The sequence below is a fragment of the Diorhabda carinulata genome, chromosome 1 (genome assembly GCF_026250575.1).
Source record: "Diorhabda carinulata isolate Delta chromosome 1, icDioCari1.1, whole genome shotgun sequence".
In the NCBI taxonomy this organism is placed as follows: domain Eukaryota; kingdom Metazoa; phylum Arthropoda; class Insecta; order Coleoptera; family Chrysomelidae; genus Diorhabda; species Diorhabda carinulata.
In genome coordinates this window covers 12093293-12118006 of record NC_079460.1, presented here as the reverse complement: position 1 = coordinate 12118006, position 24714 = coordinate 12093293, and the positions used below count along the sequence as shown (strand labels likewise).

The 24714-nt window shown below is 31.4% G+C and overlaps 1 protein-coding gene across 2 annotated transcripts in view; it reads right to left on the bottom strand.

The window, feature by feature from the left end:
• Nucleotides 1–24714, bottom strand: part of LOC130894150 (segmentation protein cap'n'collar) — a 189641-nt gene that overhangs the window by 5842 nt on the left and 159085 nt on the right. For both annotated transcript variants that reach the window (XM_057800759.1, XM_057800767.1), the window contains exons 8-10: nucleotides 23005–23098; nucleotides 1736–1970; nucleotides 159–564 (exon numbers count right to left, since the gene is read on the bottom strand). In XM_057800759.1, the coding sequence (XP_057656742.1) occupies nucleotides 159–564; nucleotides 1736–1970; nucleotides 23005–23098 (735 nt within the window). The remainder of the gene's footprint in view (nucleotides 1–158; nucleotides 565–1735; nucleotides 1971–23004; nucleotides 23099–24714) is intronic.

Below are 24714 nucleotides of genomic sequence, written 5' to 3'. Positions count from 1 at the left end.
AGTTAGCATTTCAAGAGCTATTGGTGATATTCATACCAAATAGTGGCTTTCTATTGGCTTAACAGACTTGACACGAGTTAAATTGAATAAGAATCTACTTTATTATTTATATTTTAATAAATATTTGTGATGTAACAATTATATCAATCTGATCTCACCTGTTTTGCTTTATCTCGAATAACCGGTCTTTGCATGGCACCCGAACTCTCAGCTGGTAAATGATAAGTGTGATTGTGTGGAATGTGATTTACTGGATTTCTCGCCAAATGTCCTTGGACGCCGAATTCCATAGAACAGGAGTATTTAATTTCTGGAATCTTCGGTCCCACAGCGCCTTCCGATTGGTTACTGATGTTATAAACTGAAGCAGGTTCTCTGTATTCGTATTTTAAAGATGTGGCAGGAGGTTGTGATGAGTTTAACGAGTTGTGGTCTTGGAAGTACCTTTTTCCATACATTTGATGTTTCTTTTGCGCAACCGGCGGAATTCTGGGGTTATCTGAGCTCGCTAGGCCACTGTTCAGTTGTCGACTAGTATAGCTGTAATCGAATGGCCGCAATTTTCTATAAAAAGCAATAAGGTATATAAACAAAGCATACAATGTAATATAGAGTTGAAAATAATTCACTTCTGAGCATGAACCAAATTTTCAAAGCTCGTTGAAGGAATTGAAGCAGAAATTATACTTTCTACGGTATACAATTCTACATATGAGTATTCACTGTGTTGTTGTTTGAAAGTAGAAGTTTATTTTTAAAATAGTCATTTCTTGATAGAAATCTATTTCATATTGAAAAATCGTAACGCTTGTGGCCGGGGGTATAGACCTTCCAGCACCCCTACTCTCTGATAAGCAATAAACTTTTTGGAGCACTATTCTCAATTAAGTTTATCACAGTGAGAATTTGTATTCATGGTTTTTTTAGAGTCGCTGAATACGAATATAAGTAAGGAAATGTGAATTTCCCATATAAGGGATGAGGATCACAAGACGATGTTAGACATAAACATTTTTAAGCAAAATTTACCAAATATGTGTATTTGAAAGCTATAACGGAATTTCTGAAATACTAGATGACTAACAACATTATCTCAATTTAAAAGAAGTTTTTCTAAATTTGGCGAGAGCTTTGAAGGATGAGAGTAATAATTGAAACAGCAAAAAAAAAACGTATTTTTGTAATTTTGGGTTAAGCTTATTCAAAAACTTGAGAGGATAGAGCAAGTCTGAGGTCAGATTTGTATTGTGCAAAAAAATTATAGCTTTTCAAGAACAACTGCCAGCCTTTTTTACATTTGAATTGCTTATTTGAGAAGCCCGACAAGTCCACAATTTAACTTTTTTAGTTTTACGTGTTATTAGATACTATGCATCATTTAAAGAAAAACTCCACATGTTCCACCAATATAAGTCCACCACTATTTTATTTCTTGTCTAACAAAGTCAGAAGAGTTTTTTGTTCATTTTTGCTCAAAATTTAACAAGTAATTTATATTACTTTATATTAGTGTTTCATAGATTGTGAAGGTATTTTTAAATAAAACATATTTCTAAGCTTTTCTAATTTTGTTTTTTGTTTTTTTGTTTCTCAAATAAGTGATAGACTTGCATAGACAGCGATATCAACTACACATAGAATTGGCAAATAGAGGAATAATTTAGTGTTTTTTCTTCTATCCAACGATTATTTATACTGTAATAAATGTCAGTTTATCTAGTTAATGAAAACTTACGATGTATAGTCAGTAACATAATGTTCATTAGATGTGTGTCCAGAATCCGAGCCAGCATCTCCCCATTCTCCATCGGAAAGTGATGGTACTCTTTCTGAACCCATAGAGCTGACAGCACTATCGCTTGAAGTATCCATGCGTTCCATTTCATTTCGTGACATTGTTGTTGAAGTATTGTTGGTTCCTACGTTGTTAATTGTGTTGTTTCCATCCAGCATACGCATTGTATACATGCCTGAATGAAATAAGATAACATAATAGAAGATTTAGCAAATTATGGAGCAAACGATAGAACTCTCGACGACAGGATACGGAGAGATTATTAAAATTTATATATTTACACATTTTCATTGTCAAATCACTTATTCATAGAGATATAGGTTTAAAAAAAATAATCAGAAATATGATTGAACTTCATTAATCCAATGAAGGAAAATGGGGTGTACATATATGCGAGTAGAGAATGAAATTTAGGACAATGTTCAAGTTTCGGTTCAATACGATTTAAAATGGCCAAAAAATTGTATTATAAAAAATATAACTATAACTTAATTATGACGAATAATACTAACGGCACAAGCGTATGCGTCCAATCCTAGCTACTAAGTAAAAATTCTCATGCCTACAGTTCATTTTTTATTATACATTTGGCGATTTTTTATTTCTGCCTGCCTACAATAATTAAGCTTAAAATTATATTCCGGGGTGCAGTCTAGAACTCATTCCTAGTGCAGTTATAATCGCCAAGTCACTCTTCGGTCAGCCAAGGGCTCAATTTCTGGCATCCTTCTCTGACAACGTTCAAAAAATGAACTATATTTTTATTTCATTTTTCAACACGTGAACGGACGGAGTATGCAAAATCTTTTAAGTAAACTGCCATCATTAAAGGAAATATTCAATTAGAAGAAAGGAAGGCCTAATCTTTATTAAGGAGAATATACATGGGTTAAGGTATTGAAAACATATTACAAAGAGGACATAGAAACACGAAAATTCAGTTTGAATTTGAATAGATTTTACTGTTCTAGGCAAAGTAGACATACTTAATCAATTCAGCAATGTTTATTTATGATAATGTCGTTGATAAACCTAAATTAGATGTTATTATTCGATACGTATATTTATGAACGTTTGATGATTCAGTCTTCACATCGTTTTAAAATGATCCTGAAATATATCAAGCTAGAAAGATGTCTGTTCCAGCTCAAGATCATGTAGCGAAGTGATCGTTAAGAAACAGTACGCAAATAGTGATAAAAAAAGAACATTCTCAAAACTGACCGAACACCTTTTTGGTACTGCGTATGAGCATGGCTGTTTCTGAATGATTTTGTTGTTTGTTGAGTTGGAACAAACCTAAAAAGAATATTTTTATGTTCACATATTATTTTCGTTGTGCATCAATTTACAATATGTGGATCTGGTATATCAAATGTTAGCATCTCACGTTTTATTGTCAAATTTACTTAAGTCCAGAATACTGGTAAGTAGTTATACATTTCTTGATAAGTCTCAATAATAATTCAGACGATTCATCGCTAACATTACGATATGGAAACAAGATGTTTACTTATTATATAGCATTTCTTCACATTCCGCATCTCTGTCTACGAGTGAGAAATACTTCGAAATTATACACCTTGGAAAATGTTGAATATGAGGATTAACCTTATAGATTTTTGGTAGTTCTATGATTTTTTGTTGTGAACTGATACTTCTTCTTCACAAAAGAACCGAGTTCTAGATAATGGAATTAGTAGATATATTATAAAATTAACCAAAAAGGTTAATACAGTGGGCCTCAGGTCTCCAAATGAACCACGACCAATCTAGTTCGATGTTGCAGCTTAACCACACTTTATAATTATATAATTTTAATTTTAAAACCAAACATCGATATGTTTCGATAAGATATCAGAATCAACATTAGAAATATCATCAATAATATTATTACTTATCAATAAAAATGAAAAATGTTGGCGGTACACAGCTGTAAAGAATAGAGTTGTTATTGCAAACGAGGTATGTATTCTAATTGTAAAGCCTAGTTCAGACACGAGTTATTAACTTCTTTAAGATAGAATAAATATAATATATGAGTATATCTTTACGTTGGAATAAATAAATTATATCGGATGTCGTCTTTGCTAACTCAACAAATTTAAAAAAATATATATATCAATGAAATATTATTACAGTATATTAGACTAAACAAATTATTTCAAATTTTGTTGATTCATTCGAGTGAAAGAACTATGGTTAAACAAACCTTCCAATAGAACATTCGATGCCGAATCATCAATATTTTTTATATAAATTAACCAAATCAAAATTAGTCTTAGTTTCGTTATATTGTTAATTGGGTATACTTTTAAATTTCCTGTAAAAGTCGTAGTTAGTAAAAGTGTTTATAAAAAATGAGGTTTCCAGAGACTTAGTACAATAGTGGAGAGTCCTTACAGATCCCCGTTGTTTCCAACAGTTTATCCACTATCACCGAAAAATCAAGCTCCAGGGGTAACCATCAAGATATTTCATCCCGGAACAGAAAGAAGATTCAGCAATGCACCTTAGCATCGATCGTCTGTATCTTGTATGCCTTTTTATTGATGTCAGACGTCTTAGGTTAGTATTAACGACCCGATACCAAGCATAGTATACTTTAACATAAGTAGACAAGAATTATCAAATTATTTAAATAACTCAAGTATTAAAAATTCAAACCGTAATAATAAGACAGAAACCAGAGATAACACTATAATGGCTCTATTTGACTTGAATAATTTATGCATCATCCCTTACTTTAATGGAAATCCAAATGAAGTATTTCAATTCATCAATATATCGACTTTACTATCGAACCATAATTATAACCAAAATAATCCAGCGAATATTCAGAACCAAATCCTTTTACATAGAATTTCAAATAACTGGTAGAGCCAAACAAGTAATTTCTATGTATGAATACAAAACATGAGAAGCTGTAAAAGACATCTTGATTCAGAATTTCTAAAATCAGAGAAATGGAAATTTGTTCACCAGAGATTTAGTTAACTTTCGACAGAGGTCACTCTTTCTCATTTTTCAGAAAACAGGCACTAACAACATTCCTAGAAGGCTTACGAGAACCTTTAGGCTCAACTATAAGAGAAATGAGGTCGAATAATTTAGCAACCACGATGCAATATATTCAAAAAGAAAACAACATACGATATTTAGAATTTAGTAATAATTCACCTCAAACATCAATTCTGGGACGATCCACAAACTTTTCCGTCTAGAAATAAACAGCTCATCTTCAACCACCTCTAGCATTTCCACAAACAATAGTCCAACAACATCCTGTGTTTTATAACTACCAATGAAATTAAAAAGATAATCTTCGCCGAGACAACCTTTCAAAAATGTACAAAGGCCTACATTCAACCAAGTAAGACCTGAAATAAGACAACCTTTTAAGATAGCTAATCAACCGAACGTCTGGTCATCCTGACCAGGGACATCGTAACAACAAAGACCAACTCCCTTGAGTTTATCGACAGCTGTTACAAATAGGAACAGACCACTTAATAAAAATCAAAGACCTCTACAATCCCACCCGAAATATATTGCCGAAGAAATGTTCAACATCGAACAAATCGACGATGAAGAGAACCTCTTCGAAATGGAACAATCACCAGATGACTGATCACTCGACAATGCACAAGGTATCCAGTAAGAAGAGTACATAAAATTTTCCTAAAGATCCATGGACAGGAGCAAGAATATAATAGTAGCACTCTTTTTCTAATAAAAAGGAACTTCCATATATCGAAATTTCTTATCCATCTTTGAAACTCCTAATAGATACAGGCTCTACAAAATTATTCCTTATTCCCAAAACAAATTACACTAATTTTCGAAATTTAAAAATACGATCCCTTTATCAGCACTTTCACATCTTTCAAAATTATTCACAAAAGCATAGTGTCAGAATCCTTTCATTTCCAGAATTCAACTCTCTAGAAAAACTGAAGTTTTACCTTCCATGGCCTTATTGGTCTCGATAATCTTAAACATTTCCATGTCCTATAACTAGGGTCTATAATAACTCCTCAACGGAACTAAAACCCATTGAAGTCTTGAATAAATTAAATATTAAGAGATTAGCGAACATCTTTCCGGAAGTAAAAAGACTATTTTAGGCAATAAAAATAAGATGGGTCAAACTCCTATCTCATACAAACACGACTAAAATTTACAATAGAAAAACTTTGAAAAGATATGATTCATTGTAAAGATTACTACCCAAGATAAAACAACAGACACTGCGACAGATACTGTACATAAGAAAAAAACGAAAGAAAGATTAATTTCAAACCGGGGACAAGCAAAGATACATTCACTGCCGCATACATTTTCTTGAACTACAACCTAAAATGAAAGAAATCAAAACTATTCAATGTACAAACTTTAAGATAGATAGAGCAGCCTTAAAGGGCCTCCACAGACCCGTTACAAAACCAAACCAAATGGAAACGATGTCGATTGAATCACGCCCACAGTCATTTTTGGGTAAGCTGAAAAATAAAGAAAGAAAAACAAAAGAACATGGGAAATCCAAATCCCCAGTAGATGGAGAAGTTATAAACAAATTATATCGAACGCTGTCTTTACTAACTCAACAAATTCTTTAAAAAAATGAAATATTATTACAAGTACTCGTATATTAGATTGAACAAATTCTAATTTTCTAATTATTTCTTTCTAACAATATAACACTTGACAAATAGTGTGCAAACTTCAAGTGCATCAGGTCAGAACGCGCGTGTTTATTATTAGTTTTGTTCGCGGTAGATATCCTGAACATGTTCTGTTACTAGATTCATGGGCAGTGTGAAATTGTGCGTTCGCGGTGCTAATAAAATATGTTCAGGATTTAAAATCCTGTGTTCTATGGAGTGTAGAGAAGGAGGAACATCTCTTATGGACGGTACGTTTAAAATATGGTCTGAATTCTGTAGGGATAATACGTGGCGCTGATTGTACTATGGGATTGAGATCTGAAGTTAAACACTTACTATATCTGAAACTAGCTTCAGATTCTATAAACTAACGAAAACAGAATATTATGTAGGTGGTGAAAAGAATTAAACAACGTTTAAAAATATTAAAAAAATAGTAAAAAAAGAATACAAAAAATCATGGTAAAAACTTGTTGTATTTCTGGATGTATAAGTGGTTCTTTAAAAGATCGTGGAATTCGTTCATCTCAAAATATAAAACAAGCAAGTCTCTTTGGAATACCAAAGGTAAGTCATGTTTGAATCTGTTAGAAAGCAAAATTTATTAGAGGAAAATCAATAATTATTTATCCATGTTCCCAAATATATTTGTTGATTAACATTGATTTCTCATTAAATTTGAAAAATAATAAGTAACAACGTGACGTTAATTCAAAATCATTAAATTTATTTTATAGGACGCTACGCTGCTAGCACAATGGTCTTCTATTTTGAATATGACTTTAACGAAACATCATTGTATCTGCGATTATCATTTTAAAGAAGATATTGTGAAATCGCGGAAGATTGATTATTCAGGTGGAATAATCAAAGAATATGAATTGAAACGATGGACCCTATTGCCAAATGCTGTACCAGTTAACCTACAGCCAAGACAATATGATATTGAAGTAAAGTTTTATAGAAAATTTCATTGACTTTCAAAGATATTACAAAATTTGTACTAACTTTAAATGTAGCTTTCAGAAAATCAATCGACTATTATATTAGTTGCTAATGAAGTTCAATATTTTATTTTTATGAACCGAAATATTTTTTTTTATTATTCTATTATTTTTATTGATCTAATTATATCGCTATAATTATTATATTAGTTACGGGTAAAATTCAATATTTTAATTTAATCAACCAAAATGTTTTTTTATACTATTCCATTATTGTTACATGATTCTACTTTTTTTTCATATTAGAATATATGTATTATCTAAACCAAATAAATAGCTAAATAATAAAGTTAATTTAACGAGATTCTGTTTTGTTAATCTTTTCATTATTTTAATACTACTAATTTCATTATCACGGTGCATTATTTAAAGCATTACTATACAGTTATTTTCAAATCAGCGCGTAAAATTCAAGCGAATACCCTCTATAATCAGCGCCACCTATTTTCCCATCAAAAATCAGCTCACATTTTTTAACCCAGAGATGTTCCTCCTTCTCTACACTCCATACTGTGTTCGTAGAGCACTGATTCCTAATTCCTAACGTGTTCTGAGTACGTCCAATATATCCTCGGACATGAGTAATAGTTTTTAATCGGGCGCATGTGCATTATACTTTTTATAATATATACCACAAAATAACCTCTAACCTATGTGGTTTTCTAAGTAATTGTATTTGAAAAACGTGGTATTTAACTTTATACATTCGACCAATTAATTATATACATTTTATTCTCCTTATACCACTATTTGATATTTGAACCAAACTAGTCTAAACATAGATTAGTAGATACTGGCTACTGGACTAAATTACTCGCTACATGATTAAATTACTAGCCGTGTCTCAACCTGGCATAAGTTAAATTAGCAGCCGTTTTGAATTTAGTTATTCAAGTGTAGACAAATTATTCGAATTTAAAAACAATCATTTTCACAGAAATATTTACGTAAAATTTTATACTATATTGTACAGTATTAAATTGAAATGTGAAATGTCAGCTATTTATGAGGTTTACCAATTTTTGTTGTTTACTTACAACAATCTAAAGATGGAAATATACGCACAGTTTTTAGATAGTATTTGTACAACGCCCATTAAACAGCAGGATTATCAATGATGCTTAACATTCCACTACAAGGTAGAATCATTAATCCAAGTAAAAAGTAACATAAAACTTGAATACATGCTGACAGGAGAATCACGTGTTGCGCCCTGGAATATAATTTTGCGCCTTTCTTTTCAACTTTATTGAAAGATTTTGCATCCTTGATAATACATGCCACTCTACGGCTTTGAATTCACATATGTGCTGAAAACAAATGAAATTGAAAATGGCTTACTATATGAATATCGTGGCTCACCGAAAAATGACTAAGCAATAATAATTGCACTAGAATAGGTTTATTCCAGACGGCGAACCGAAATATAATTTTTAATTTCATTGCTATCGGCAGGCATAAATAAATTTTTATACGATCGTTATAGAAAACCGCTGAATTATATAATAAACAATGGACTGCCCAGTTAATTATTTCGATCATATTTTTTCATCCCATTTTTCTTGATTGGACTATTGAATCAAGTATTATCGTACATCTATCCCAACGTTGAATCAGTGACTGGAAGCATTTTTGGAAGGCTTCTTTCGGAATTGTTCTGCATTTCTTAATATCAGTGTTTGCTGTTTAACGTTTCCCTGTTCACGCATTTTTTATTTTCTAAAAACCAAAGTTGCGTGATCGTTCTCTTTCTTAGTAAAATTGTCACTATAAGCAGATTTTGAAATTACGTAAGCAATTTTAAATCAACTTCTCAAGAAAGCAGTGATAGTAGCGGATGGATAAGCTCGAACGGGTTCAAACTTGTCACTGGTTTAAACCTCAACACATAAGGATATGAGATACAGCGTAATTACCGCTATAAAAATTGATTCATCGTATTAAACTTCGTACATTAAAACACATTAAAACTTTCTTGCACAACTTCAGTAGACGACTGAATGCATTGACGGTCTTATGAACACTAAAGATATTCGTCTATCCTAAATTGTGACATTAAATTAATAGACGTCCAACAGAAAAATAGGAAAGTGTACAAAATAGTATTAAAGTTTTTCTTTGGCATATACTTGTGAAAATTAGAAAAAAATTGAATAGAGGAGATTGAAAACATATATGTTTTTTCTGTATATCTGTATATCAATTTTCAATTTCAAAAAATTATCCACGTTAGATTATATCATCTAGTTTTTTTTATTGATATCGAATAAAATCTATTTTAAAAAGACATGTCTAAATATAAATAATTAAAGTTGCTAAAACTAATATATATTCCTTAAATTTCATTGTAGGATGAGATTATACAAAAATATTCGGATTTTCTAATAAGTCGAGAGAAATCTGCAGTGTAAAATAGTACATAGATATGGAATTCCAAGTCAATTAACTTGATTTCCTTTTAAAATTTGCGATATTCATTATCCGATTCTTAGTTTGTAGCTTTTCAATCTGTAGTACTCCTTCGGCTACTTTCAAATTTGATTTCATTCATATTCTTAATGACCTTTGTTGTGTTACTACTTAGAAACCTAATTTTGGCATAAAATTTCATACGCGGTGATGTAAAATAGGCTTAGGTTATTTATTAACTTGCCTCTTGCAGTGAATATCAAATACTAGAGTACTTCAAAAACAAAAACGAATCTTCATAAATTTGATATCAGACCATGTAATTGGCTAATACCAATACGAAGATAAATTGAATTACTACTCCGAAAAACGTGACGATCGACCTTTTTTTCTTTAATTTTTAATAGCTGGCAAATTCAAGGAGAAAGTTATAACACGTGGGCCGGTTTCTATCTTGTAGAATATCTTTAGAACGTTCTAATACTTTTCCTTCAATTGCGAATCATCCGTCAGGTAATCCAACACAAAATCAGAGTTGAAAGTGGAAATTATATATAAATTAACTAGACGCACTTATTTATACTAAATTTTATGCCAAACTATCATAGCGTCTGTGATAAGAGAGTCTTTACTATAAGGCCCTAAGTGTTAATACTTCAAATTCATGCTAAAATGAACTGTTATTCAAAAATGCAGACTTGTCTTTTTGATCAAACAATTACTGATACAAATCGTCGAGTTTTGTTTAATATGAATATCAAGAGAGTTCGATTTAATGATTTTATTTTATTTAATTTAAGAAAAGCGCAGGAAAATAAATGTTTGTTTTTCTTATTCCATTAGATTTCCTAGAGGTAGAAAAACCTAACTTTATCCATATGAGTATGTATAAAATTAGTATTTTCTGATGATTTTTAAAATATTTTGATAAAGATTGGAGTTAAGTCGAAAATCAATTTATTTCTATCTTTTAAAAATTTAAAAATTATGAGAAAAAACTAATTTTCTAATATGAAGAGACCTAAAATCAAGAACGTCTAGAAACATATATATATATATATATATATATATATATATATATATCACATATTCGACGTCGTATGAATTTTTTCTGCTTTTGAAAGTAATTTACCTCGACTGATTCTATTCAGCTTCATTATCTTGAGGAATTAGCCGCACTTTTATTGTAATCACTTCCATTTATAATTTTTTAGGTTAATCATACTTGCTGACGTATTTACATTGCGAATAAATTCATTAATTCGTTTATTTTATTATCAAAATTCCTCTGTCATATCTTGTAGAACTCGGTGTTTCCCATCTATCATGCCAATATAAGAGAATGCTTTTAACTTACGTAACTCATAGTATAAACAATGGGAATTTGTTTCACATTCGCGACATTTTGGTAAAAAATGCATTTTCTAAAGATTTTCACTCTACTTGATTTATATCGAGCGTAATACTAAGTATTCATTTTATCAAGTTATCTCTTATCAGTAACGTTTTTTTTGTATTAGGTATTAGACAGCAGAGTCGGATCTTTAAAAATTCATCAGTTCCTTTTAAATTTTCTAAATATTATCTGGAGTGAACATGGCCCTATAATATATTGCGTATAATGCCGCCTTTCCAATCGTCTTCCTATTTATGACATAAAACATTTTTTAGCTTTTTTACCTTCATTCAAAATAATTTAAAATGAATTTGTTACGACCTACAAACAGATAAAACATATGATGGATGCGATCATATGACACAGATACAAGATATTTGAAGCATGTGACCCGCATGGGATCATAGATAAATACAATCATAGAATACATGATGGTCAGTGGTTTGACAAATGGCATTGGTGATAGATAACAGACAAAATGAGTGGAGTGACAGATGGAAGATGACACACAACATGGCTGGTGATAGATGCCATCCAAAATGGCCGAGGTTCCCACAACTTGTGATGTTACGATTCAAAACTGATATGTCAGTTAGATGTCACAGGTCTTTCTGCTGACGATACTGGTTTTGAAGCATCGACAAAAAATTCTGTGCTAAATACAGTACATTAAAAAGTCAACCTCCTTTCATTTTTTTAATCCAACGTTACATAGTGTAAGGAACTAAACGATAACGAGCAAAAAGCTAAGTTTGAAAGCTACCAAACTGCTAAAATGTCTTGGATATGCTCTAAGTCAGTTTGGGTTTGTGCAAGGATCAGTAACCACATAAGATTGAATACTCAATTGATTTCATCTTCGTCCAACGGATGCATATGAACAGCTACATAAGACATTCGACCCAAAAAAAAGTCAGAAAAATTGCTTCTCAAAAACTAATTTTACTCGCTGTTCCGGAAGATTTTAGTGATATCCCTGCCGAAAGATACTGGAAGTTATCCCTATACCGAGGAAAAGTACAATGCAAAATTTGAGGCTAAGGATTTGTTTACCAATTTCGCCAAGGATTAAGATAGAGCTAGAGCGTCAGCCAACACATATTATTAAGTCAATTGTTATTAGGAAACTATATATGTATTAATAAGTTTCTTTTTAATGATATTAATTCACCAAATTTTAGGTCTTTATCGGATTCTAAATTATGTATATTCTATAAAGATTATACGTCAACCGCAAAAATTATCTCAACAATTGACGATTGATTGGATCTGTAATAATTTACTGCTTTTATAGAATCATATCCATAAACTTGCACATCTAATTAGTTTATATGATACATAGTCACTTAAACGATGCACAATTTATAAATTATATTGCAGATTCAAACACAATCAGGTTATCACTTATCAAATGTTTTTGAATGTGTAGAGTTGGACTCGCTCAATTTATGAGTATAATATTCTCAACTAGAATGTAACCTTTATAATCTAATATTTTAATTCATCAATTTTTCAGAACAGAAAAGGGAAAAAGCATCTGGTAAGCCCAAGCACACAAAAAATAAAATTAGATTTCTAGCTAAAACGGTTAATTGCACTATAAACTACCGCAGCAAAACTCGGAAAATATCTTTTTGCGATTTGTTGTTGTTAAAAAAGCAATTCGACCTAATAAAAGTCCAATGATTTTAGTATTTGTACGCTGGTCAAAATGTGAAAGGGCTTCAAAACCATGTATAGTATACTATGATAAGTAGTGATAATGTTTATTAGTGATTATTTGTGATGACATTGATACAGTCTTCTGTGGATCATTAGAAAAAACATTACAAAAATCTAATACAAGGTGTCAGCATGCTTGGTAGATTAAAATGGCACACATAACTTTGAGAAGTTGGGTGTATAATATCTTAAAATTGTTATTAGACGAAGCAAGGATAGTTGATCGTTACTTTCGAACATTATTTATTAACCCGTAACTTTAGTGTTATGACGGCAAAAAAGCAGAAATAGACGGACAGAAAACTTTATGCGCAGTTGATTTTAATCGAAACTATGTATGTGCTATTTCTCATTCGACCATACGAAGATAACAAAAAAAGTGGATAATTCACATGACTATTATTTAAACCTTACAAAAAAAGTTAAATTCTATATCATTAAACAGAGATACTTTGGTAAGGATGTACACAGAAGTATGTATCGAGTGTCCCAATAAGAATGGCTTTCGGCCATATCTCGGGAACCGTTTGTAGTACAGCTTCGGGGAAAAAAATTTATAACAAAAGTGACCTCGAGAAATTATTTACAGAGTTGTAGGTCCACCGCCAGAGGGCGTAATTAAATACCAAAAATTATGAAATGAATAATTTACAAATTTTGCCCAATTAAGATGCAGTTAAACTATGATTATCGGATTCTTCATGAAATTCAGGGTATATTTGATTTCACAAGTTCTAGTCTATCTCTTCAAATAAGAGGGAGGGGAAGCGGGAACTTTATTATGAAAAAACGCCTGTAAGTCCAATTCTACTTAACCTATCGATGCAAACTTTGTCTTTTTGAAGGAAGCTCCTTTCTACCAATGTGAGAGTTATAATTTCGAAACAACCTAATGAGTAACGTATACGCTAGAAGGCGCTATTTATTTATTTTTTTAAATCTAACCATCAGTTTTAATTAAGGAATATAAAAGTAGACCAAATTAGCAACAGAATAGCGAAAACCGCATGTCGATATCTTTTTCGTATTACGAGATATCTTAAGAAATGTGTAAATTTTAAGTATTTTCCTTTAAACATAAATTACTCTGGGTTGAACGGATTTTAACATTTTTTGACTCCTCAAAATTGTCTTTCCTTGTTCTATTAATAATAGTTCCAATTCCAATTGTTATGTCTATGCTGTCACCGGGAAACTGCATTATAGAAGTTAAAATGGAAATATATAAAAACAAGTAGTGCCATAAAAAAAATAAAACAAAAAGATATGTCTTGTATCAAATTAATAACCCTAGTAATTTGTTCATTTACGTGTCATTGCGATTTGTGTGCATTAAATTCGATATAAAATTTACTTAAAAGTTATATCTAAGATTATTCTTACAAACGAAGAAGCATTTGATATGATAGGCATTTACTTTGAATGTATGAGAAATGCAACTGGTACGGTTAGTGTATATGCCATACAATATCCCCAAAGACGTCATCCCGGTAGCAGTGCTTTTCATTGACTCATACACCGTTTAAGAACGACTGGAAATGAGAATCTTCCTGTATTTACAAGACGCGGCAGAGGTCGTTCAGAGGAAAACACAGTAAATGTTTTGGTATATGTGCAATTTAACCCGCATTTAAGTATTAGAGCAATAAGTAGAGACTTAGGGAATAAGCAAAACCACCGTTCAACGTATTTTGATAAGACACAGGTAAATTATGATGTAAAAAGATATGTTTCTTAAACAAAATATACCCGTATAATATTATTTGTGAGCATGCTTATATGTTAACATAATAATTTATTTATCATTCCGGAAAGATATTTAATAGGACATTATATTTCTTCTAGATTTCATCCATATCATATAGTACTGCATCAACAAATGGTTAATCGTGATTACGACAGAAGGTTGGATTATTGCAACTGGTTACTATATATGGTGTATGACGACCCATCCACGCTGGATGGAAGAAGTTCAGTATCAGGGGCGATGGTCGGTGAATGTATGGTGTGGTATTGTAGATGGTCAGATAATTGGACCTTTTATTTTTGACAACGCAATTAACAGGGAATGCTACCTAAATTTTATAAGGGATGAATTACCACTTCTTCTAGAAGATATATCACTAGCATCTCGTAGGTCTATGTTGTTTCAGCACGATGGGTGTCCGGCGCATTTCTCCAGACAAGTTAGATAATTTTTAGTTAATGCTTACCCTGATAGGTGGATAGGACGTGGAGGCCTATTTTTTGGCTAGCCAGGTCAGCAGACTTAACCGTCTTAGATTTCTATTTCTGGGGCCGGATTAAAGACTCTGTTTGTGCAATTAGACTCACTACTGGAGATAACATGATCGAGAGATCATGTTATCGAGAGAAGAAATTGAGACTTCTGTTCAATCTACTCTTCAAAGAATGAACTCTTGTATCGAAAATGATGGGCGACAATTTGAACATTTAGGTCGTCACTAGCGAGGCACCTTTAATTATATTTCTATTTTAACTTCCATAACGAAATTTCCCGGTGACAACATAAGTAGTATTGACATAATAATTGGAACTATTATCAACAGAACAAGGAAAGACAACAATTTTTAGGTGTCACAAAATTTCTTAAGATATCTCGTAATACGAAAAAGATACCGACATGCGGTTTTCGCTATTCTGTTGCTAATTTGGTCTACTTTTATATTCCTTAATTAAAACTGCCTGTTTCCAATCAACATTTTTCAAGGATAGCTAGATTTAAAAAAATAAATAAATAGCGCCCTCTAGCGTATACGTTACTCATTAGGTTGTTTCGAAATTATAACTCTCACAATGGTAGAAAGGAGCTTCCTTCAAAAAGACAAAGTTTGCATCGATAGGTTAAGTAGAATTGGACTTACAGGCGTTTTTTCATAATAAAGTTCCCGCTTCCCCCCCTCTTATTTGAAGAGATAGACTAGAACTTGTGAAATCAAATATACGCTGAATTTCTCGAAGAATACGATAATCATAGTTTAAATGCATCTCAATTGGGCAAAATTTGTAAATTATTCATTTCATAATTTTTGGTATTTAAATAAGACCTCTGGCGGTGGACCTACAACTCTGTAAATAATTTTCAGGTTTTTCTCGAGGTCACTTTTGTTATAAATTTTTTTTCCCGAAGCTGTACTATAAACGGTTCCCGAGATATGGCCGAGAGCCATTCTTATTGGGACACCCGGTAAATAGAAGAGGTATGAAAATCTAACCTAACACATCTGCACTCACAGAACGCTTCTATGTTAACAGAGGTTTTTGGAAACTATGACCCGGAATTGGATAGATCAAGCTGATTCCGGATCATAACCAAGAACGAAATTTTTATCATAGTTTTCGAGTTTCGCGTTTCGTTTTAAGAAAAGATTTGAACTTTAAAACTCATCCTACAAAAACCTTTACTTTTGCATGTTAATTTATAACTATATAATTATTAAGCTGTTATGTAATAAATTTCAGATATTTTAGTATTTATTATTAAACAATTATCAGGTATTTTTTACCAACGCACACGTATTTTACAACAAATTTGTATACCAGAAATCCGAAAGTCGTTATGTCAAGGAAAAAAATTACGAAATTTTTAGGCCTCAGTAACCAGTCGTATACGCTTCTCAAGAATTTATCAAAAATAGTAATGTACGAGATGTAAGTGATTTTTGGAATTTAAAAAATAAAAAAATACAACCCGTCAGCTGATTGCATTTACCCACTTGTTATCTATGGTAGAAATGGGCTATTGTTTCGATCAGTTTTTAAACAACAGTGATCCGGATTATTATCGGAACATTAAGATCATGATCTAGTTAACTCGATCATAGTTTCCCAAAAACCACTAATAAGATTTTTGATATTTTCCCATACTGATTTGTACACTACCTTATTGATCACGTTCCAAGAAATTATGCAAAAGCTTACAAGAAAATAATTATCTAGTAACTCAACCATATTAAGTGACGAATATCACTATCATGAATATATCATAACACTTCATTATCGGAAAAATGTGCACTACTGATTTACCGTCACAACAAACAGTACACAAAAAACGTTCAACTTTTTTGAATAAGTAGCAGCGGTTTGTAGATTATTTTAATCACAAGTAAATAGATGACACAGTGATATTCAAATTAGATTTATTTAAATTTTTGTAGGATTACTAATATCGGTAACACTATTTTGTTTGTTCCGTACGATGTCAAAAGTCTACTGCTAAATATTCTTTCTAATTTTAGGCTAAGACTATGACAAAATTCAGGGACCTTGATCTATTCTTAATAATTTTCGTTTTTCGCGGTGTTCGTTAGAACTACACGCTAAATTTTGAACAAGTCATTGGAATATATTCTTTATCTTAAAAAATATTCCATAATAACATTTACAAGCTCAGTTCAATTCAGATCCGATATAAAATTTTTATGGAAATATCAAATAAATTTGTGATATACATAGTTAGAATTATTAACTCTTGAGATATATCGAAATTAACGAATGTATTGTTAAAAATGATCTTCTTTGATCTCCATAGAATAATACAGTTTGTTTGTAAATGATTTTCCATATCTCCAATTATAATTAGTGATCAGTAATATACAATTTTTTGATGCAAAAATACAATATCTGCATCTTTAAGACTTGGATGACCATTTCTAAATGCAGCAGCAATCGTTCGTGAATATGTGTTGGTGATGCAGCGTCTAGAACTATGAATTTATATGTTAATACTACTTTGAGAAAACTTAAACGACTAACCTAATAGAGCTATCTTTGGTTGATTGACAGTGATTACTCCTCCCACATACACAAGAAGACCAAAACATTAAACATGAAAGAATATATTTAATCTATGTAGATTATAATTTAATTAATTTTGAAATTTATCAATTACTTACTTGTCTTGAACATATAATAGTATGATATTGATATTGACACGAAAAATAAAACCATATCAGAACGCAACAATATAGATATTAAAATATGCCTCAAAAGAATGGGAGGTTTGAGGTGAGTTAAAAAAAATGAAAAACAAAGCAAGTATAAAAACAACAACCAATAACAAGAAGAATGATCACATGTATGAAACAAAGGGCACCAAATAAAGAAGTTGGGAGTAAAATGAGGTATTAACTTAGGAAAATGGCAAAAACAGTGAAATAAATAGGTACAAGAGGGAAGACACTTGAAAACGTAAAAAGAAACGAAAAGAAGAAAAATTAGGCACTAAAAATTGACTACCTACATAATATATAGGTACAGCTGTATGTGGTTTCTAAAAACAATAGCATAATTATAGAAATATTTGTTAGGTATCTGGTTTTGACTTATTAGTAATATGATCACGTAGAAATTACTTTTTCTCATACGATGTCAGGTTGTTTTAAAAGAGATGTGTAGACTATTTATCAATTGAGTACAAGAACTTTAAATACACGTGACAATTTAGCATTAAAATAGATTTTAACTTCGATTACTTCGATCCAGACGAATATTAAATCATAGAAATTCTCACTTTTTACGGGAATTTTTAAAGTAAATCGTTAGTAAGTTAAATATACAATTTGACAACTTCAAATTTAATCCTCCAATATCTAGCACAACATCTTAACTTTCAAAATAAATTGAAAATACTTTTTCACCCCTAAATTTCTGAATGTCCTGATCCTGATTTCTCTTCCTCCATCTATCTATCGAATTTTTTCTTCCCTAACGTAATGGCGTCTAAATCCCTCCTCTCACCCTTCCCTTTGCTTACCAACCCTACATTTTCCGTTCAAGCGCCTGACTGAATGCAAAGGGCAAATCGAATACAAAGCCGATTAGGGTTCTCCCTTTATGTCTCAAAATGAGAAATGAGAGCAATCGAGGCCCGAAACAGGGATGGACTGATTTAGAATGTAGAGAGGCATAGTTTAATAATTATAATGATTTAGGAGCGTAATAATATAAAGATCTTTAAAAATTTCAGCAACGTTCTACAAAAAATTTACACCGCATTTCTGCCATCTTTCCACTGTTTGATCTTTTGTTCACCTTTTCATCAATATGGTGCATTAATGTGACAGAGAAAGTGTCAGTGTCTGGGTTCCAAACAAATTTAATTTAAAATTAGTATACAAGATTGAGATTTATATTTTATTCGATTAATAAAAATAAGTATGAACACTTTCAAAGTATAGGTATTTAGAAAACTACGTCTTTTGAAACTCCCTTTATAGGAAAAACTATGAATACTCCTTTTAAGATTTTCTTTCAAGGTGTTAAGTATGATCTCTTTCATTTGTGCAATACGAACTGCGCGAGGACGTCACAATTCCCATTGAATGGTTTGAGTCTTTCATTGTCACGAATATGTCTCTTGATTATGCAGATGCCTTATGATTCAGCATAAGATGATTAGAAACTATTCTTGGTATACTCTAAGGTTCCTTTACAAAAACCGAGGACCAGCAAAATATCAGTATGTTGACCATAAGAATACGTTGTAATCATTATTGATAAAATAAATTAGAAAATCTTTGCCACTAAGGTGCTGCTGTTAGTTTGACAAATAAACGAGAAAAATTCTATTCAAGATCATTTTATAGATGAATCTAGATAATTATATCAGAACTATAACAATACAAAGAATACTTTTGAATAATATATCTTTCTGAAAAAAATTTCCAACCTCTGTAAATTTATCACCAAATTTATGGGGTGAAATAGTTTCGAAATTACTGATTATAACCTCAAATCGTAACTTATTCGAATATTCACAGATGACGCAATGCCAAAAAGAATGAAATCGATGTACTACTCTTTTTGTGTGTAAAACCAACTCCTCGACGCAGCATAAGACAACGATTTTGGATATCTATAAATTAAGTTAGACCACTGCATTCTCAATCCCGGTGTCTACAGTTAAGCCATGTTCCAAAAATTTAGCGACTACTTAGTTAACCTTGCACCCCAGCCTCTTAAAATTCTAATTCTAAAAGCTCTCAGTTGGTAGTATGTGTATATTATTTTATGCATTATATTTTGTATCATTTATATCAAATATTCCTTTCAGTTCTAATATTTATCTAGAAATTTTAAATTAGTAGCGTTGTAGTATTAAGGTCAATTAATAATCTAAATTCCAGAACAACCTCAAAAAAAATATATTTATTATATCCAAGATGGTGTTTGAAAATTCCCTTTTTAGTTATCCATCATGTCCTCTGGCAATGCAATCAGGAATAGGCGGGGTGTCACCTACAAATGAAAAATGGTTTGATTCCTGCTATTTCCGTACCGCCTCCGCTACACAACGATCCACATGTATCCCTGTCGATCCGACCACTTAAAGCCCACCCTCAAATCCCTCGATTGCTCTCATTTCTCATTTTCGAACAAAAAGAGTGAGTTCACAACAGGGCTGGAATTGAAATGATATTTAATCAATAAGGAGCATGTATTTACCAAAGTTCTAGATCAGAATTTACATGAAATTGACTATCAAAAGAGGTAGAATTCAAATTTTATACATGAGTTCGAAACAATAAATAATGAAAATTGATTCACGGTTTTCCAGTATTCATTTCAGTTTCTGAAACTCGTCAAGAAAAACTGGTAATGGAATTCGATGAGTGGTAATTAAATTATTCGGAGTCATCAAATTTGTAATACACGTTCAAACATCTGGTTGATACGAGATAGTATTGAGTAGCCATTAAAATGACATCTCTATATCCGATTAAAATCCCTTTCACTTCCTTTGTCTACCTATGTCAACAGGCCCCTCTTTTGTATGTTCAAAATATAAGTTACACCTTTTAAAGAATACATTTCGTTAAGAAATGTACATTGTAACTTATTTAGATCCCTGTATTGTGAAGAGGTGAAAAAACATACAGATGACAATAATTAGTAGGTATATGAAAAAAAATGTTATTGAAAGTGGCTCACAGAAACATAATTTTTAGTTTATTTTGATAGGAACTATTCAAAAATAATACTAATAATTTTCAATGTCAAATGTCTTCAATTGTTGTAGCGGTAATAATATGCCACCACTGGAAATTGGGAACTAGACTCGTAGTTGCACATTCATAGCAGGGTGAATGATTAGTTTTCTCCACGTGTCTGATATCATCTACCAAGATTTCACAAAAATCTATCGTCTGTATTAGTTTTAATACACACATAAACTTTTTCTTATGGGGTAAATATAGAGAAAAAATATGTTAATTATTACTTTTTATATCGAAAACCAAATAAAGAAAACAGGGAAAAATTACGTAAATATTATATTGAAATTTCTCCTTCCCATGAAATGATTTGCCAGTGGTTTTTTGTTTTTAAAAATGGACATAAAAATACAGATGATGATGAATGCACTAGATCTTCATTAATTGTAATTAAAAACAGTTAATTAGATCCGTGCCCTGGAACTGAGCGATCATTGAATAAAACTAAATATTTCAATCGAACGAGTATGCAATATTTGGAATGGAATTTTTCATATGAACAATCTGTAAAGTGGGGACCGCAAAAACCTGTTCACATTAAAAGTTCAAAGAAATATTTGAATATCTTCAGAATTATCCAAGTGAATTTTTACCTTGACATGTCATTACAAATGAAACTTGGGTGCACCATTTTATAAAAACAGAATACAGTCGGAATAATGGATTTCATCCGTGTCAATTTAATGCTTATTTGCTGACACATTTTTGTGCCGTACTTAAGAAAAAACAATCGGATTTTATGGTGATTTTCGTTTCATCACGGCTATGTGCCTACCCATACGTCAGAATTACGTTACGATGTGGCCTCATCCGCCACATCTACTTGATCTGGATCCCTCCGACCATTTTCTGTTCTTTAAAAAATGGCCTTGGTGATTTCAGACAAAAGTAGAGGTGATGGCTGATTATTTTTTGGATCGCATTCGTATATCACGAATATTTATTCTTCATATATTTTTGTTTTTCTGGGACATTACAACAATATTGTATCTGAATGAAATGAATAATTTTTCTAAGTTATTAGTTTAGAAACTCAACATAGGAATGTTATAATGCATATTTTATAAAGTCCGTTCCATTTTGTGTACCATTGTGGTCAATTTGCGTAGTTGATTGAACTAAAAAATAGAAATAATTTCCAAAAAAATGGTAGGAATAAACAATGCAAGTTCTGAAATCGATACCAAAGACTAGAAAAGCAAAAAGTGTTGAATTGATTTGAAAAACATTATAAACATTTTTTAGAATAAAATAGAATATTACTAACGCATTTAATGTTCCCATAACTTTGTATATCAATGTAAGAATTCACGTTTATATACATATTTGTTTTTCATCTTAAATCAAAATTTAAATACTTGTAATTACAAGGCATAGCAGTTTTGAGGAATTAATACCGTTACTTTTCAAAAAAGACTATTAGCGGTACTTCCATTAGATTTAGCATGTAGGTATACAGTTTGAATACATCTTCTGGGAAATAACAATTCAGACACAGCTAAGGCCCCTAGAGATTTACAGGTACGATGTGTACAATCCGTGAATTTTTCATAAAATCAATTGTTAAAACTAAAAATCGCTGACATTTCTAAATTTTAAAATAATTAAATATCTCAAAAGTAACCAAATAATTATTCACAAAAGTCCTCTATATATAATCTATAAATGATCTTGATTTTAATCTATTTTGATGGATAATGTATGTATGTAAAGAAATTTGAAAAACTAACAGAAGTGTAAGCGGAAATTTCCATCTCTATATTTGCTCTACTAGGACTTCAGTATCACAACACGATTAAAATTTACGCCATGATTTAAAACAAAAGTAATACACTTCTTGCTGTGTAAATTATTTACGTGTTTTGAATTGCAAAATGCTGTATAAACCCTTTCATTGGAAGCGAGTATTTAAAACGTATCAAAAAATACAGGTATGTAGGTACTTTACTCACGATTTCATATCAAACAATAAAAATTCTTGAAAAAAAATTCTTACCTTCATTCATAGCCATGTCCATTAGTTGTAGATCTTCGTCGTTTAGAATCGAAGAAAGAAAACCATCAGTTTGATTAATCTCAGACGAGCCGTTCTGTATAAAAAAAAGATTAATTGTTTTTCGAACGTCATGACTTGTCGGTGACATCAAAAAAATTCGAGGTGGCGTATATGAAAAATGTTCGAAGTGCATATACTTCAGTGGGTTTCTCTATCCCCCAGAGATAAGGATAATGGACAAAGAAAACATCTATTCGAAAACATAATTAATTATTCTGAGCTCATGTATGTCTAAGAATAAATATATAGAGTGTACAAAATATTATTATTAATATTTGACCGATATAGTGAATATAAAGAGTGTTATTTAAAATTACATTATACTCTTCTTCTTTTTCTTCATATACGTGGTCTCTCCACTTTCTTCTTATGTTCCTTGTCCCTCTTACTACGTCCTGTACATAGTTTTTTACTTTTGTCCTACTATATATTGAAGAATCGGCTCTCACTTTGAAGCCTTTGTTAAGAGAAGGGTGGGTATAGAGTGGTTATTCGGTCATTGGTAAGAAGTGATCCGATTCTGTGGTCTCAATCTGCTACTCCACTTAAAAAATCACCTACCCCTTAGAATTTCACCGAAAATGAAAAGCTTTCTATTTTAATAATTTTATATTTTTTTGTTTAAGCTTTTCATTTCCTCGGTGAAATTCCAAAGAGTAGGCAGATTGAGGCTATGCAATAAACCAAAAAATGAGGGAATTTGTTGCGTGGAGAAGGCAGATTGAGACCATAAAATTGGATCATTTACATAACCACCCTATCCTCACCCTTCTCTTGATATTTGCTTCAAAGTGGGAGCATAAACGTCAATAATTTTTCAAATTCCAACGCGGTTCCACCCGTGAACCTAGGTCTTTCGTTCATATATATATTATATACATATATATGAATTGGAACGAAGTCTTTGCCAACTAATCGTTTACTTATTGGGAATGTGGCAATGAAACTCCAAAGTAGACTAACTTTAATAAATATTTTGAGATTTTCGAAGGTTTTAAATTTTGTTAATTCTTGTAAATATACATTAAATTCATGGGTTTCAAAATTCAATATTCAAAATGTCATTGAATATTGAAACCCATGAATTTGAATTAGAAGAGATAACAAAATTTAAAACCGCCACAAATTTTAATTAATTATATTCCATATCATGAATACATAAGTAGGCTTTTATGTCCAAGGCACATATTCTTTGAATATGATGAGCATATATTTATTATATCATCTAAAAATATTTTAACAAGCAATGGACTCAAGCCACCACCAAGACAAGGTGGTGGCTCATGATTGTATTTCGTAAGTCAACATCTATTTTTCTCTTCTCAAACTGGCACTTTGTCAAAAGCTCTCTCCATATCAATAGTTCCAAATAATGCATCTGTATATCGGCGGACAGCTTTATCTATAAGTTGTTTAATGGTAAATATGTCGCCTTGTACACTTCTACCTTTGCGGAATCCACTTTGTGTATTATTTAGTGTATCTTCTACTATAGATCTCAATTTTTTATCTAGGATTTTCTCGTAAACTTTCATCGATGTACACATCGAAGTTATTCCTCTGTAGTTGCTACATTACTTACTATCTCCTGACTTAAAAATGACTAGTAACAATGCTACTTCCCAGTTTTTTGGTATAATTGCCGTATTC